The following is a 15,017-nucleotide window of genomic DNA, read 5'->3' as shown; positions in this document are numbered from 1 at the left end:
TTTTTGGAATATAAAATTTAAACGTGTTATATCAGTATGGATTTGGACTAAGTTTTCATTAGATATTGGCAGATAGGAGGGGATTATTTAGAAAACAGAACATTACCATTTAAAGTTGTTTCTTCGGAACAAAATTACATCGAAAAAATAAAGGAAGCGAAAATCTTTGGTGTTTGAGAAGGACTTGAGTTGTGAAGAGGTAAGTTTTATTGTTCTTATCTCACCCTTCTGCTTCTCACAATTAAATCACTTCCGACATTATCCAACTAATCATTTCAATTCATTCCCTTTCTTTCCAGATCAAATCGTTTCCAACAATTAAAAAAAAAATTACATTTTTCATTCCCAAAACTGAAGCCCCAATCTTCTGAACCCTAAGGTTAGTTAACAATTCCATATTGTTGGCGTGAAAGAAGCCTTCTTCAGTTTGTAATCTCATCGAGGCTTGTGTGTGTGTGGCTGGAGTTTGCGTATATGTTTTCTTATTGCAACTCTGTGTGTGGCTTGAACATTACATGTTTGATAGAATGCCAAATCTAGTGGCATGAATGAATTGGTAATCGGTTGGGTTTTCTTTTCACTCATCATGACACTAGGCTGAGATTTCAGGCCAACATTTGAATTCTGTGACCATTAATAATGACTACGGTCCAGAGTGAGGAGGCAGCAAAAGGAACTGCCACAACTGACAAAGCATTCAAAAGATGGGGAAGGAGAAGCCCATTTTTGAGATACGGCCTTCCTATGATCTCTCTCACCGTCCTCGGCTCTCTAGGCCTTGCCCAACTCTTGCAAGGCAGGTTAGTTACTGCCCAATAAACTGTGTTTGAGAGAAAATAGTTGACGTGTTTAGGCTTTAGAATTATTACTGTGTTTGTCGTAATTTTCACTGTCATTCAATCACACGCACACGCACATTTTTGTTTACTTTACAGCAACTATCTTTAAATTTACGTTTACCACATTTTCTTATTATTTGACAATGTAAATTTCTTGTAGAGACAGTGTATAAAAGTTTAACCTTTTGTGTTTACCCAACCCTTCTTTTTTCATTGCTCATTCTGTTTTTATTCGTCCTCATTCTAAAATATAATGCAACTGTGTCTGCCCAGCAAGGATATTGCAAGGGTGAAAGATGATCAAGAGTGGGAAATAATTGAAACAAGAAAAGCATTGTCTAGGACAGGACCAGTGCATTCGTACAATCCAAAACAGATTTCCTTGGACGATGAGCTAAAGGTCTGTTTTCCTCTTCATTAACAATACAGCGTCGTCTAGATTGTCCATGATTTAATTTCTATTTGTTGTTGCATAGGCTTTGCAACAAAAGGTGGACATTAACAGCTATGAATACAAGAAAATTCCTAAACCAAATGAAGGCCATCAAGACTAGTGTAGAGTTGTGGATTGGAAACAACTTTTGTCAGAATTTCTCATGTACCGTTCTGGAAGTAAATTTTTATGGAGTCAAAAGCTAATTCCATCTTGCTAGTGAAGGTGGTATGGCCCTTCATCTTTAGTGTTTTGACTTTTGCTTACGACATTATGGGAGTTGAAGTTGAGATAAAATTTTGAAATTTGTGTACCGAGGATTTTTAAGTACGGTGCTGGGAATAGCTAAAGGTACTCCCTTGGCTCTAAGGGTGAAAAAGTGTAAATGTTTCTTGTCATGTTTTAGTTTGTCTTTTTTCCTATCTTGCAATGATGCACATTGGGTGTTATAACGATAATCCTAATGGAGCCACAACTTCGAGGCCAAGGACGAAAATATCCATACACCACGTAAGTGGTCTCAAAAGGAAACGAATTAAGCCTCCTGGTGAAAGTTATGAATTATGATCAAAATGTATTTTATGCTTTCAATGGTCCTAGTGACCTAGGGTAGCCAATGATCTCCAATTTTTAGCCAATGCATCCCGAAAAGTTTCTCGTCACTTTCTTTGTATCACATCAATGATCCTTACTTGATTTAGTCGGTCTGCAACCTGTGTAGTTAAAAGGTTAGTCTACATGATGAGTCATAGTCCATCATCTAAACACATGGCGAAAAACAGGAGGACTTGTTTACAATGGAGCAAGAGAACGGGATCACAAATAACTAGAATAGAATGATAAAGCACACTAGAACTAATTATAAACAACATGTCCATGTATGGCAGGGATGGGTTCACTGGATTTGTCGTTTCAGACCTGCTTGCACGTGACTTTTATCTGTGTAATACATTAGTCACATGTGACTTGCATGGTTTCTCCCTATATGCAAACAACCTAGAGTGCTGTGTAAGAAAAAAACAAAATTCTGTTGGACCACTTCAGACATCATACCACTGCTTCTAAGGCAATGGAGTAACAATTTTCTAATCCCAAAACCGTAGTTTTTTAACATATGTAAGAAAATTATTCAACAATGTCTACACAAACTACTACAATTGTTAAACTGGATGTTTAACTTAATTTTGTAAGTCTTACCACTAATCTTATATTTAACACATTCTTTTAGTAATCACTGTCATCCAAAACATATTTTTTTTCTTAAATAGTAATGCTCATGTAGTCAAAACTACTTATCCAAATAACGTTAAATCGTGCCATCTGTTCCAATCATAAATTTTATTAAAAAAGTTATTTATCTTTAAACAGTCTTATATAAACAAATTGACCTAAAGTTATTTATTACCAAAAAAAGAAAAATACGAATTCGTTTATTGCAAACTTTATGCAAAACAGTCTCCCATCTTATCTCACTCAGTTGAATTAATTTGAATGGATTGTCGACACAACTACTAAATAAAGGAAATGACCGGAAAAAGAACTGATATAGTCCTTATTTTTAACAGAACACAATATTTGAAAGGAAGAGTAAGTGTAAAAAGATTATAATTGTGAGATGAAAAAAGCAAATAACTTCTGCTAGGAAGGGCAACATGATTTGAAAACAGTTTTTAAGACTCATATCTATTAAAAATCTTATTTCGGTTAAAACTAAAATTAATTTAAAATATATAAATGAATGTAAATTTCAACCTATAAATTAATTTTGTAAGATTAGATTAAATTTAAAATTTACTAATTAATAATAAAACTGATTTTATAAAATTAAATTAATTTTAAATTCTACTTATTAACAATAACATGCAAAGGTATGAACTTGCACAACCTTTAATATGTAGTACAATAAATTTTGAAACAAAATTAATTGGAAATATTAAACTGTTTGAGTTTTGAATGTACTAGTACAAACTCTGCATAAAACTCAATTCGTGGACAAGTTGTATTATTACGCAAAGTTAGGCTGCATTCAACCATTGTCCAACTACCATTAATCTGGCAAGAGTTCCATAGAAACAAGAAAACCTTCGTATCCAGTTCGATCCAGTCCGACCTATTACGAATTAGTCACCTAATTAGCCAATATAATTCAATTTATTTCTTAATGAGTTAAAAAAATTTAAACTCAACTCGACCTATTACAGATCGCTAATTAAACCGATTGATTCACTAACTCACTTAATTACAAATTTTTTAAAATAAAAAGAATAATTTTTTAAATAAAAAAATTACAAACTTTTTGTACTTCAAACCTAAATAAATTTTACTCTCAAATGTTAAACTCAAAACAATTCAAAATAATTAAAAAAAAATTAATCCACATATAATAAATCAGAGTGTTTTCTAAAATTTTATAAAATAATAAATTAATAAAAATAAAATTAATTAGTTGATAAACCAACCTAACTCATTATAAGTTCAATCTAGAGTTCAATCTAGACAAACCAGATTTAAATAAACTGAATTTAAATGAGTCAGATTGAAAATTAATTTACTAAAAAAATATACTTTTTTCAATCCAATCTGGAATGAACCAAATTAACCCACATATTATAACTCATTTTGATATTATAACTCATCTTGATGCTCTAATGCCTATAGAAATGGAGATATCTAAAAGACAAATGATTGAAAAGAACAAGTTCAGAAAGAATTGAAAAGAACAAGTTCAGAAAGAATTGAAAACATATATTATACTGATGAGATCATCCCAACCATTTGCACAGCTACAAGCTTTATACCCAGGTGTCCCAGAAAAAAAAAAAAAAAAGGCATTCTTCTGTATGTACACCACCCCCAAAAAAACGACATAATTAGAGGAAAGAAAAGTGAAGCCAAAAGAAAACCTTTTAACCCCCAAAATAGAAGAAACATAGTGTAGTAAATTCCTGTCTACTGCCCTTTTCTCCATTCACCCTTTCCTCAATATTTTATTCATTTTTACATATATCAAACAACAAAATCACAGCTCAAAGAAATGTTCTGTTCATGACTCCCGTTTACTACCACCCTCTCCCACATACTTTATAAGCCAAAATCCCAGTTGAATCACCGTGGGCTTGGTTGTGATCTGACTGACAACAGAGGCTGGAGAAGCCTCTGCCCTGATGGACTACCTAGTAACGTGGCCTGAGATCGAGTAAGCATCTCAGCCATTGATGGTGTCTGATATGCCTGAACAAGACTCGACCTATCAGTGGAATCACCTCTTGCTGTTGCTCTTTGCCATGAATGTGAACTCAATCCAGAAAGTATATATGCTCTCCCAGATGCTTCATACACATGTCTACTCGCCATCCGCTCTTGCATTTCCTTAAGCTCAGCATCTAATGCAACACATAGGCGATCGTTCGATTTCGCCGAAACAGTCTCCGAGAGCATCTTTCTAAAGTTTTCAAGAATTAATATTGCTCCACTTAGGTCCCCCCGTTCAGCTGCAACACGAGCCTGGGCCATTGCCTCGGCTGCTTGGAGCCTGTTCCGCTGTCTGTCCACTTCAAGTGACATTACTACCTGCCCAGAGATTTCTGTCCGCTTAATCTTAACTTCCTCACTTTCTATTGTTGCCGTTTCCTGAGTTAAGGGATCCTTGTATACACATTTCACCTTTATCAATGATGTTTCATTGCCAGATGCAGCAGGGACATTAACTGACACTAGAAAATCTCTCTCTTCATCGGCATACAGGTCTCCGACTTCAATCAATCCTTTGCGTCCATCCGCCACCACACGGGTTGGGTAACTTCCTGCTTTTAGTGAGACAAGACTGAGATTTGGGTGTATACACTCAATTCCCACTTGAAGCTCCTGAACAACTACGCTCAGAAGTCCTCCAATGCATTGTGCAAACGCATCCTGTAATACGGCTTCAGTCTCAATGAATGAAAATGTGCCACCAGAAATCTCTGAAATGGAGTGCATCAGTGAAGCATCGTGATCTGCACCAAATCCAAAAGCATGCACAGGAATTTGAAATCCTGAACTATCATCACCACTGATAGAAGTGGGCAGAAGAAACTGGTAATTTGGTTGAGGCTGGTTAGTTCCAGAGCCATTGACAGTGTAATTATCTTGACCATCGGACAGCAGGATAATACTGGCAACTGGATTCTTTTCCTTTCGATCTTCCATTATCTTGGCACCTTTTCTCAGCCCTTCTGCGATATTGGTACCACCATTTGCAACCAAAGAATTAACAGCTTGCAGTGCCTGCTGTCGCCCAGAATCAGTCATTCTGCACAAAGGAAAGAGGCGGCGAGCTGTGGAAGAAAAGGCAATAACAGAGAGTCGGTCATTAGAGCCCAGGTTCTGTATGACAAACCCCATTGCTCTTTTGAGTAGTGCAAGCTTAGTTCCAGCCATGCTACCACTCACATCAAGCACTGTGACCAAGTCGACAGGGGCACGTGGAGTCTGAGAAATCTGTGCCAAGTTTGCCTGGTTTCTACTAAGGTTTTGTCTTTTAACTGCAGCTGTATCTGCGGAAGCAGCAGCTTTGAGATGAACCAAAACTGTGAAGTTAGAATGAGTTTTGGATCCCAGAGCAGCAGATACTTCTGGGAATGTTTTAATCTCTATAGCTCTAGCAGCCTCAGTATCTTCAGTATTCTCAATGCAAGGACTTCGCTCAGAAAACACATTTTGATGATTCAAGGATTCATCATCGTCAAATATGCCTGGCTCAGAAGCCTGATAAAGTGGCACAACATGCCTCCTATTTAAATCTCGGTGAGGATGAGGTAGGGGTAGACGGTGGACCACTGCCATCAAAGCATCATTTTGGGGCCAATTGATGGGACTTGGTGAAACTCTGCCAGGAATAGGATCCAAACTGGGACCCGATAAGGGTATTTCCTTCCACTTTGCTCTACACACCGGACATATTTGGTTTCCATGTTTCACATTTGAAGCAATGCAGTGGAAATGGAAGGAATGTGAACATTCTGCAGTGAATATAGCATGGCCGGATCCTTGCTTCATTTTGGTTAAGCATATTGAGCAGGTTTGCTGAATGTTTGAAAATAAATGCTAGTAAGAACATATATAATATTATGTAAATTATTTCAGACTTTAAAGGCTTCATGCAAATAAAGACAGTACCTGTATCAAAAATCAGTTCTAGTTCTAATAAAGGAAAAAGTCAAACAAATAAGAAAAGACAGTAATATTTTAATTCCAGTACTCATATTTGATATACGGAAGTTAAAATTTCATTTTCCAACCTTAAGTATTTTAGCTATTTAAATTCAACATATAATATGCACAGTGGGAAATAATCTTCAATAGTCGAAGATATGTAGTGTTTGAATATTACCAAGTTACTTAATAAAATACTGTTGAAACAAACAACTCTGAAAACGACAGAGGGCAAATGCAATGATACATTGACTTAAAACACCCCTTTGCCATTACGATATTTCCTTTTCATATCTAGCATGTTGCCAAAATAAGGCTTAGCTATCATTCATAAGATCCACAATAAGCAAAAGGCTTTTCAATTTCAGAGATTTAGAGGGGTAGTGAAAAACCTAATCACCTTGTCTAGTCAGTCAGGCACACCTGAATGCTACAGAAAGGGACTAAAACAGCATTTATACCGTCGCAAAAGTATTGCAATCAAAAAATTGATTATTCAGCAAATCAGGTCTACCAGTCATCAAAAACTGCTACTATGACTTGACTAGATGAATAAGCCAACCAATACATCGTATAAGGATTGCTTTTAGAAGAAAAAAAATTCTTGGCCAATAGAAAGGAAAAGAAGGAAAAATCTTATCCATAAAAGTAATATGCAGGACAGAGTAATATCAGCTCTAGGCACATAAAAAGTACAACTGTTCTGTTGATACAAAACTTCTAAATCACTTGTCCCTTGTATACACTTTGGTACAAGTCAATAAATAACAGCTCCAAGCCCAAGTTGCAGTACGGTAGAGGTAGGCTGAAGAAACCAAATCAACACAAGGAACTCAACAACTAAGGAGGCATTTTGGTCCCGAAAAAATGGTAAGACAGCCCTGAATATAAGTCCTTAATTAAACACCACGTGCAATTCAATGAATAGTTCAAACTCATTAAGCGATACTACCAAACGAATTCAAATGAGCTTCACAATTAAATCACAAACCAACCTTATATCAGGAACCATGTTACAGAAGACCGATATTCTCAGACACCAAAAAGATGCCACTTCATTCCCATGAACAGCATAAGACAGTTCATTAAAACAACAAAACCGGGTAATATCAAATCATTACTTCCCTGACAAAAACATCCAAACACCCTTAAAGACATTTAATTTCCTTTTACGTTAACAAGGTTTAACACGGATTCATTTCTTATTTTGAACACGGTTCAAAAATTGCTTATTTTGCGTAAATTCGTTTCTTGTTCATCTAAACTTTCACAATCAACCAGACCAAAATAGAACTTGTCAAAATATTTAAACGAAAAACACAAACATACACACGGGAAGAGAAAGAGAAAGAGAGAGAGAGAGAGAGAGAGAGAGAGAGAGAGTAAGTAGTTGGAAATGAATGAGACCCAGACCTTGGAGGATTTGCTGCTACTTTTGGAAAGTTTCAAGCCGTGAAAAGAGGAAAGCGGCGTGGTGGGGCGGGAAGAGCTGGTGTTCCAGTTGGCCGGAGATAGTAGGGCGGCGTCGGAGAGGCGCTCGGAAACCACCGTGTGGGGCGGCGAATCGTCGTCTAACGTTCTGGGGACGAACATGCAGAGGTTGAGACCAAGCGCGACCTTGGCTTTCTTCCACTTGCTTGCCATGGTAGGAGACGTTGGGATCTCTCTGACGGCGAAAATGCTGCAACCCAGAAAGGAAAAAGCTCCAGGCCGAAAATCCCAGATCTCAAATGGCGAAAAGCTTCGAGCTTTGCAGAGAGAGAAGAAATGGGGTTTTATGAAAAGTAGGAAGAGAGCACGAAAACCGAGGCCATTGAATGAATAAATATATGCGTTGGAAGAGAGGGATGGCAGGAGGTACTAGCAAGCAATATAATGTAGCAGCAGCATGGTTTGAGAAGGAAGTGTTTGGTTTGGTGTGGTCGTTGTTAATATTGAGGATGTTACGTTGGTTGTTGTTGATTGTTGTTGACGTTGTTTTTGTTGGCGGCCATGGACTAAGTGTGGTCTGTGTGCTGGAGATGAGTGTGTATGTGTGAGTGAGGAGTATTTTGACCTGTTTTTTAGGCTCCTTTACCCAAAAGATTAAAGACAGGGTAAAAGCCATCAAATGAAATCATTTTCAAACAAATTATTATTATTATTATTATTATTATTATATATAAAAAAATTTAGAAAGCACGTTTTGGTTGAATGGGAAAAGTTGGTTGCTCTACTACTCCTTGCTTTGCTTTATTATCTCCTCTTTACTACCATCAGATCATATCATGTCATCATCTTCATCTCTTTCTTCCTTTATTGCTCCTTCCTCTTTCCTCTTTCCTCTTTACGCTAACTATTCTCTTTTACATCTTAATCTTTTTCAAATTCTTCATTTAAATATTATTTCCAAAATTCAAGAAAATATTCATTCTTTTTCTTCCTATATTATTTAATTGATGTAAAAATATATACACAGTAATATCATTATTTTTCTAGTTTTTATTTAAACATATACTAAAAGTACTACCAAGACTTTTAACAAGTTACATGATAATACATTCGTGGGTCATTTTTATTTCTGCATTGTTTAGATAAGGTGAAACTTCATTTATTTTTTAATTTCAATCTTATTATAATATATTATTACTATTATCGGATAAAATATATATAATAAAAATAGCAGACGATGATTAGCTGATGCATATGTAATACGAAAGTATTGAAAAAGCAATTTTTTTTGCTATCAAGTACGAGAATTTATTTTTTTCTATTACAGTATTAATATCAATTAAAGTGCGCACATTTTATGACAGACTCGTTATGATTGACTTGGTTCGGATATCGATTGCTGCATTTATTTAGGTTAACAAAATCTAAATTCATTATCAGCATTTATTTAGGTTTAAATTTCATTTGGACCAGTTGGTAGAGAAAGGAAGAAAAGTTGTTGGTTTGTAAACGAGAGAAATGGAATGTCGATTCTCGTGTAGTAATGAAAAACCAAACATAATTATTGTCTACCATATAATTAACTAGTTTAGTTTTTTAACCTAAATAGAGTAACAACATTAATAATAGTAAATAAAAATATTTTGATTCATTTCTTTCTAAGTAAACATTTATTTACCATTTCTTTTCTTTTCTTTTCTTTTTCTTTTTTCACTTCTTTACTTCTTTCATTTTTATTAGATGCAATATTGATCATTTGAGTTAATTATAATTGATTTCCATGTAAGTGAGTCATTTGAGTTATCTATATATTTTGAAACAACGTAATATATATATATATATATATATATATATATATATATATATATATATATATGTAAGATTAGTTCGATATTAAGTTTAATAATGTTTTCTAGTTTTTATTAAAATTATTTAATATTATTTCTGAATATCTTTTTTATTTCAATGTAGTCTGACTTTTGTTAAAAAAAAATTATTATTATAAATATGTTAACACTAATTAGAGAGTAATGATTGTTAAGTTTATCCAAAATAATTAGATTTATACAATATTATGTGTTATATTATCGTATTATTATGTTTAAATAACATCGATATTGATCTAATGAAATAAATGACATTGACCCTTTTTTTAATAAAAATAAAAACTAAACAATAAAACTTGAACAATTCTATAAAAATATGTGAAAAATTAAACTTTAATTTTGATACGAAAGTCGCTAAAAGTTGAAACACATTGTTTGTTATGTTTTTGAATTGACATATCAATGTAAAAGGTTTGAATATAGTTAACAAAAAAATATATAATTAATATTTTTTCAAATAATTATAAAAATTAGTAAACTAAATAACAACTATGATAAAACCTAATTTAATTAAGAAAATATACATCCCCTTTTAATTATCTTCCAAGATAATTACATTTTTAGTCAGCTTTGAGAAATACTTAAAAGGATCGTAAGAAAAAAATAAAAATAAAATAAAAAACAGTTATTCTACGAACGAACATTACAATATTTCTTTCACATAATAATTTAAATTATTATTTTAATTCATCTAACCAAATCCTCTATATCACCCAGTTGACTTAAGCTTTCATAACAATCAGCCAAAAAGTCAAATAAACTTTTGTTTCTCAAATTCTCTTTTCCCTTCATTTCATCTCTGCATTATCTACAACACTTCATACGCCAGCGTTTAGAATGAATTTGTCAGTGCAGATCATCGCCACCATCATGGAACCAACATTTAATAGTCAATTTGATATTAAGGTGTAAAAGAAGGAGAAAATTTTTTAGGCACATATTTTAATAATATTGAAATAAAATAATAATAATAATAATAATAATAATAATAATAATAATAATACAGTGTTATTATAATTACTCTGAATGAAAGCCCTTAAGGCACTCTGGGAGGATGTATGAAATGAAACCTAATCTAATCTAATCTAATACAGTGACATTAGTGACAAGTGTGGGCATAATCAAACCTAATTGATGAAAACAGGTTTTCAATTATTGCAATTTCAGTCAAATCCTCCTTTAAGCCCCTTGACCTTTATTTAATTATTATTTATGCGAAAGGGGTAAACTGGTAAATGTGCATGAGCATAAGTGGTTAATTTTCTGCTCACTCAGCCTAATCAAGATTAATAAAGTAGGGTTAGTGGAAGAAGTGGGAACATGGCATAACATAATCCTTTGAAGAGACAATGGTTTTTGTATAAATCTAAAAAACTATTTCCCATAATTGAGTATATACATGACTTTCTTCCTTCCATGGCCCTCCCATGCATCATCATGGATGATCATTGTTCACCGGTGAGTCAACATGCTCAGATTTTCTTAATCATTCAAAATATAAATTCCCATGCTTTTTATTTTCTAAATTCATTTTTTATTTGTTTACCCCTCACATGAGATGATGATGATGATGGTGGTGGTGAATATGGCACACGTGCATGTCATCACAGCAGTTGTTTTGTGGTGGCCTTGTCAACCCTGTTGACATTAGTGCCTGCCAATGGATCTCATCACATGCCATTCATTTCTTTAAATTTCTTTTTACCTTTTTTTTTCTTCTTCTTTTTCACCTTTGTTATTATTTTTTTTTTCAGTTAATGAAATTGCTTTCTGCTTTTTAAAATATCAAGTTGAATGGTAAATATGATTTAGGAGGTTGACCTATATGATGGTAATGGAAGGAAATGTTTGGCGTGCAAAATCTATAATTGCAGAAATCATATTCGGCACAGTGATGAGTTTTGTATTACCTAAACTACCCTAATTATGTTACTTAGCAATATAATTCACATGTCAAAAATGGCTTTTGAGTCAAAATCACGTTAGGGAAAGGTCCACTTCTTTTCCTTCAAGACCGTGTTTGGCCATTTTCGGATTTTTCTTCGTTACCTTTTTTTTTTTTTTTAATTTAGTCCAAAGAAACAGTTAATAATATATCCGACAAATAATCAATATACCGAATTAGTCTTTGACGATTCGAGCACCGGTCAAAATAATTTTTAAAATTATATATATAGAAAAAACGTGTTTATATCTGGAATAACCCACCTTGCGTTTTTCTTAATAATTTTAAAAATTAGAATCTTCGCCGTTTACATGAGTTATTATTCTATAAAATAATACTTCACTATGTGTTAAAAATTAAAATATAAATGTGAAAAATAAAGTCAAACTGCGTGTTTTTGTAGCAGCCTTACAAAATATAAGAGAAAATAATTGATAAAATAATTAAGATTGGGTGTACTTTTCTTCCCTTCATTTTTGTTGATGCTAAAAAAATAGTGTTTTAAAATTTAGAATAGTCATATAATTTTTCTTTTTGGAAGTACTGATAACGTCAAGGTTCAAAAATAAATTTATGAAATATATATAATAAAATTTTATATAAATAATTAAATTTCAATAAGATATATTAAACACATTGTATTCTACATATTCAATTCATATTTATATTGTTATTATTATTACTTAGAGACCCAAAATGGTTCAAAATAAGCATAGGATTTATGACTTATTATATAAACAAAATTAATTTAGAACAATAGAATTCATTAATCATATATGTATATTTTATTTACACGTCTAATGCTATAAATATATGACATTATTACAGGAAGTGTCTTTATCTCATAATTATTTTCTTCTTTTCTAAAAAATCTCTCTTATTGATTTAAGTATTGAAAAATCCTTGTAGATGGACATCTCATTGTAGTGATTTAGAATTCAGTCGCAGGTCAGATAAGCATGCTAATAAATTGATAATACTATTAACTAATTTATTTATTTGACTGATATTAGGAGTGTAATCAAGCCAAGTTAAATTTGATATGCATAAATCCATTACCTAAAATCAAACAAGCGAGATTTCAAGTTAGGCTAAGTTGAATTTATATTTTTCATTAGACTCAGCTCGTTTGAACTCATCTCATCTTTATTAATGTTTGATCCAGTTAAGTAAATTAAATAAATAGTTTTGAATTTTTCTTCTTTGCTAAATTTTTTAAATCTGTAAATTATTTTTTAGAATATTTTTATAAAATAAGCCCTATTATTTAATATTTTAAAGAATAATTAATTTAATATTCTATAAAATAAAATAAATTAAATAATAGTTACTTAATTATTGTTAAATCATATTTTTAATATTATCTACTAAATAAGATTATTGTTCTTTCCATGAATCAAACCCTCCTACTTATTAATTTCTTTGAGGGCAGGGATAACATACTGATTAGAATGGTTTTTTTAACCTTATGAATTTAATTTATTACAATATATTTGAAGTATTTAGCCTATTCCATGTTTTTTACAGCACCTTTTGACATGTCATGAGAGCATTTATTTTATACTATTATTCAACCCTATATTGTATAGTATTATTAAAATAATTTTCTGCAAACTTATTATTTTAGGAAATCAACACGCTCTTGGTTATCTCTTTCAACACATCACACGATGCCGAAATATGAAACAGTGGAAACAAGAAGTTCCATAGTAGGGTTGAGTAAGTCAGTTTGGTATTAAAACAACATTTGTTATCTCTTGTAATAATTATAATAATGAAGTCTTCTGTAAAGTTCTCCTTGAACATTACAAACTATTTGTCGTGCTGCATATTTTTCTAAATTTATGAAAATCAAGGTAATATCGGTCAATGAACCACAGCCTCAAAACTGGCGATGAATGGTCAAAATCTAGAGCCTTGAAATTTCTGCATAATAAAAAAACTTGAATTTATTGCAAAAATCGAATGCACATATATAAGAGCAATAGAAAATTCTCTTTGTGATTTTCTAGAAAAACTTTCTCCAACAAAACAGTTTGTTAGGGTTTGATCATTTCAATTTTTCACGGCCCATATCTTCCAGACCACATTTGACTTGACTCCGTCATTTCTGCAGTAACGATCTCCAAGTTTACATTAATAATTATAGTACTTTGTTCTGCATGACAGATAAGAGCATATCCTTGGAAGCAAACTAGAGGAGTTGACTTTATTAAGAAAAGGTTCATGTTGATCAATGACGAAACCTGATTTAAAATATGAGTGGAAAGTTGGGAAGAAGAATATATGCTTTTTGTGGATTGATTTGTTCTGTGCCCACCATTACAAAATAATGGATGTGTTTGAAATTTGGTGCATGCATGATGTGTACATGGCATGGTTATGGAGCAGTGCATGTGAATAATGTATATAGCATCCAAAACCTAGTTAGTGGTGAGGTTGTTTGAAATGCTTTTGAAAAATATGGAAGAACTGTGACATATCTGTAATTGGTGTATTGGGAGAATCAAAAGGATTTTGTTGTAATGGTGTTCCAAGGAAGAATGAAAATCCATAGATGAAGAGAAAAATGATCATGGTGAGGTAGCTTTGAGTGGTGTTGCCTATTCCCACTCACTTTACTCTCTCAAAAGACAATCTTTTATTTATATATACGTAAAAGTAAAAGAGAAAAACCCTAATCTTTCTAGGATGCAAAAAGTTATTCCTCTCCCCCACAAGAGACCATCAATAAGGAACAAAGACAGTGACTACTTTTCAATTTACTCCCTCCTTTTGAGGGCACACATGCCTCACACACACACACACATTGAGGGAGAGCCTATGAGAAAGAGAGAGAAAATGGGTTTTTTCCATCAGAGCTTCTTCCTGGTAATGAGTGGAGAACCATTAACAAAGAATCCTCATGAAACCCTTTGTGGGGAGGGGATAGGATTCCCTTTACTACCTCCAAATTGCCAGACTTTATGCTAAGTCAACGAGAAAGCTCAACCTTTTTTAGTGTATTAGAGAACCTCACCTCTCATGCTGCCTCCCACTTTTCTGTTTATCCACCTCACTTCACCATATTTATGTCTTCAAATCTAATCCATCAAACCAAACTTCAAATGAAATAATATTCTCATAAAATTAATCTGTCATTACCAAAGCTTAAAATAATTTCTTGAAAGGAGGCGTGTTTAAGATAAGTTAGTTTATTGTGTGTATGTGTAGAAAGGATAACAATTTTCTTGGCGCTGATTGGAGATGGTGATAGTGAAAGAATATCAGCAGATATAAAGCTCAAGCAC

The 15,017-nt window shown here is 32.9% G+C and overlaps 2 protein-coding genes across 3 annotated transcripts; one reads left to right on the top strand and one right to left on the bottom strand.

The window, feature by feature from the left end:
* The first annotated feature begins 73 nt into the window (after window positions 1-73).
* LOC106771439 lies at window positions 74-1,677 on the top strand. 2 transcript variants are annotated; one of them, XM_014657417.2, is made up of 5 exons: window positions 74-199; window positions 300-379; window positions 610-800; window positions 1,113-1,239; window positions 1,316-1,677. In XM_014657417.2, the coding sequence occupies exons 3-5, from the start codon at window positions 640-642 to the stop codon at window positions 1,391-1,393; spliced, it is 366 nt and encodes a 121-aa protein (XP_014512903.1). In that variant the 5' UTR covers window positions 74-199; window positions 300-379; window positions 610-639; the 3' UTR covers window positions 1,394-1,677. The 2 variants fall into 2 exon arrangements, with proteins under 2 accessions (XP_014512903.1, XP_014512902.1); XM_014657416.2 differs by having other exon boundaries at window positions 597-800.
* Window positions 1,678-3,996: 2,319 nt separating this feature from the next.
* Window positions 3,997-8,530, bottom strand: LOC106772403. Its single transcript, XM_014658792.2, has 2 exons — window positions 7,879-8,530; window positions 3,997-6,336 (listed from the first exon to the last, which is right to left on the bottom strand). The coding sequence occupies exons 1-2, from the start codon at window positions 8,107-8,109 to the stop codon at window positions 4,378-4,380; spliced, it is 2,190 nt and encodes a 729-aa protein (XP_014514278.1). The 5' UTR covers window positions 8,110-8,530; the 3' UTR covers window positions 3,997-4,377.
* Window positions 8,531-15,017: the final 6,487 nt, after the last annotated feature.

This window comes from Vigna radiata, chromosome 8 (genome assembly GCF_000741045.1).
Source record: "Vigna radiata var. radiata cultivar VC1973A chromosome 8, Vradiata_ver6, whole genome shotgun sequence".
Classification (NCBI taxonomy): Eukaryota; Viridiplantae; Streptophyta; class Magnoliopsida; order Fabales; family Fabaceae; genus Vigna; species Vigna radiata.
Note: the sequence above shows the minus strand (reverse complement) of the source record. Positions and strands in the feature narration are given on the sequence as shown.

Excerpts from the sequence above, each read along its gene's own strand:
- LOC106771439 (XM_014657417.2), top strand. The coding sequence starts at position 640 with ATGACTACGGTCCAGAGTGAGGAGGCAGCAAAAGGAACTGCCACAACT. Across the intron at positions 801-1,112 it reads GCCCAACTCTTGCAAGGCAG|CAAGGATATTGCAAGGGTGA; the intron begins GTTAGTTACTGC and ends GTGTCTGCCCAG. Across the intron at positions 1,240-1,315 it reads CCTTGGACGATGAGCTAAAG|GCTTTGCAACAAAAGGTGGA; the intron begins GTCTGTTTTCCT and ends GTTGTTGCATAG.
- LOC106772403 (XM_014658792.2), bottom strand. The coding sequence starts at position 8,109 with ATGGCAAGCAAGTGGAAGAAAGCCAAGGTCGCGCTTGGTCTCAACCTC. Across the intron at positions 6,337-7,878 it reads GTAGCAGCAAATCCTCCAAG|CAAACCTGCTCAATATGCTT; the intron begins GTCTGGGTCTCA and ends TCAAACATTCAG.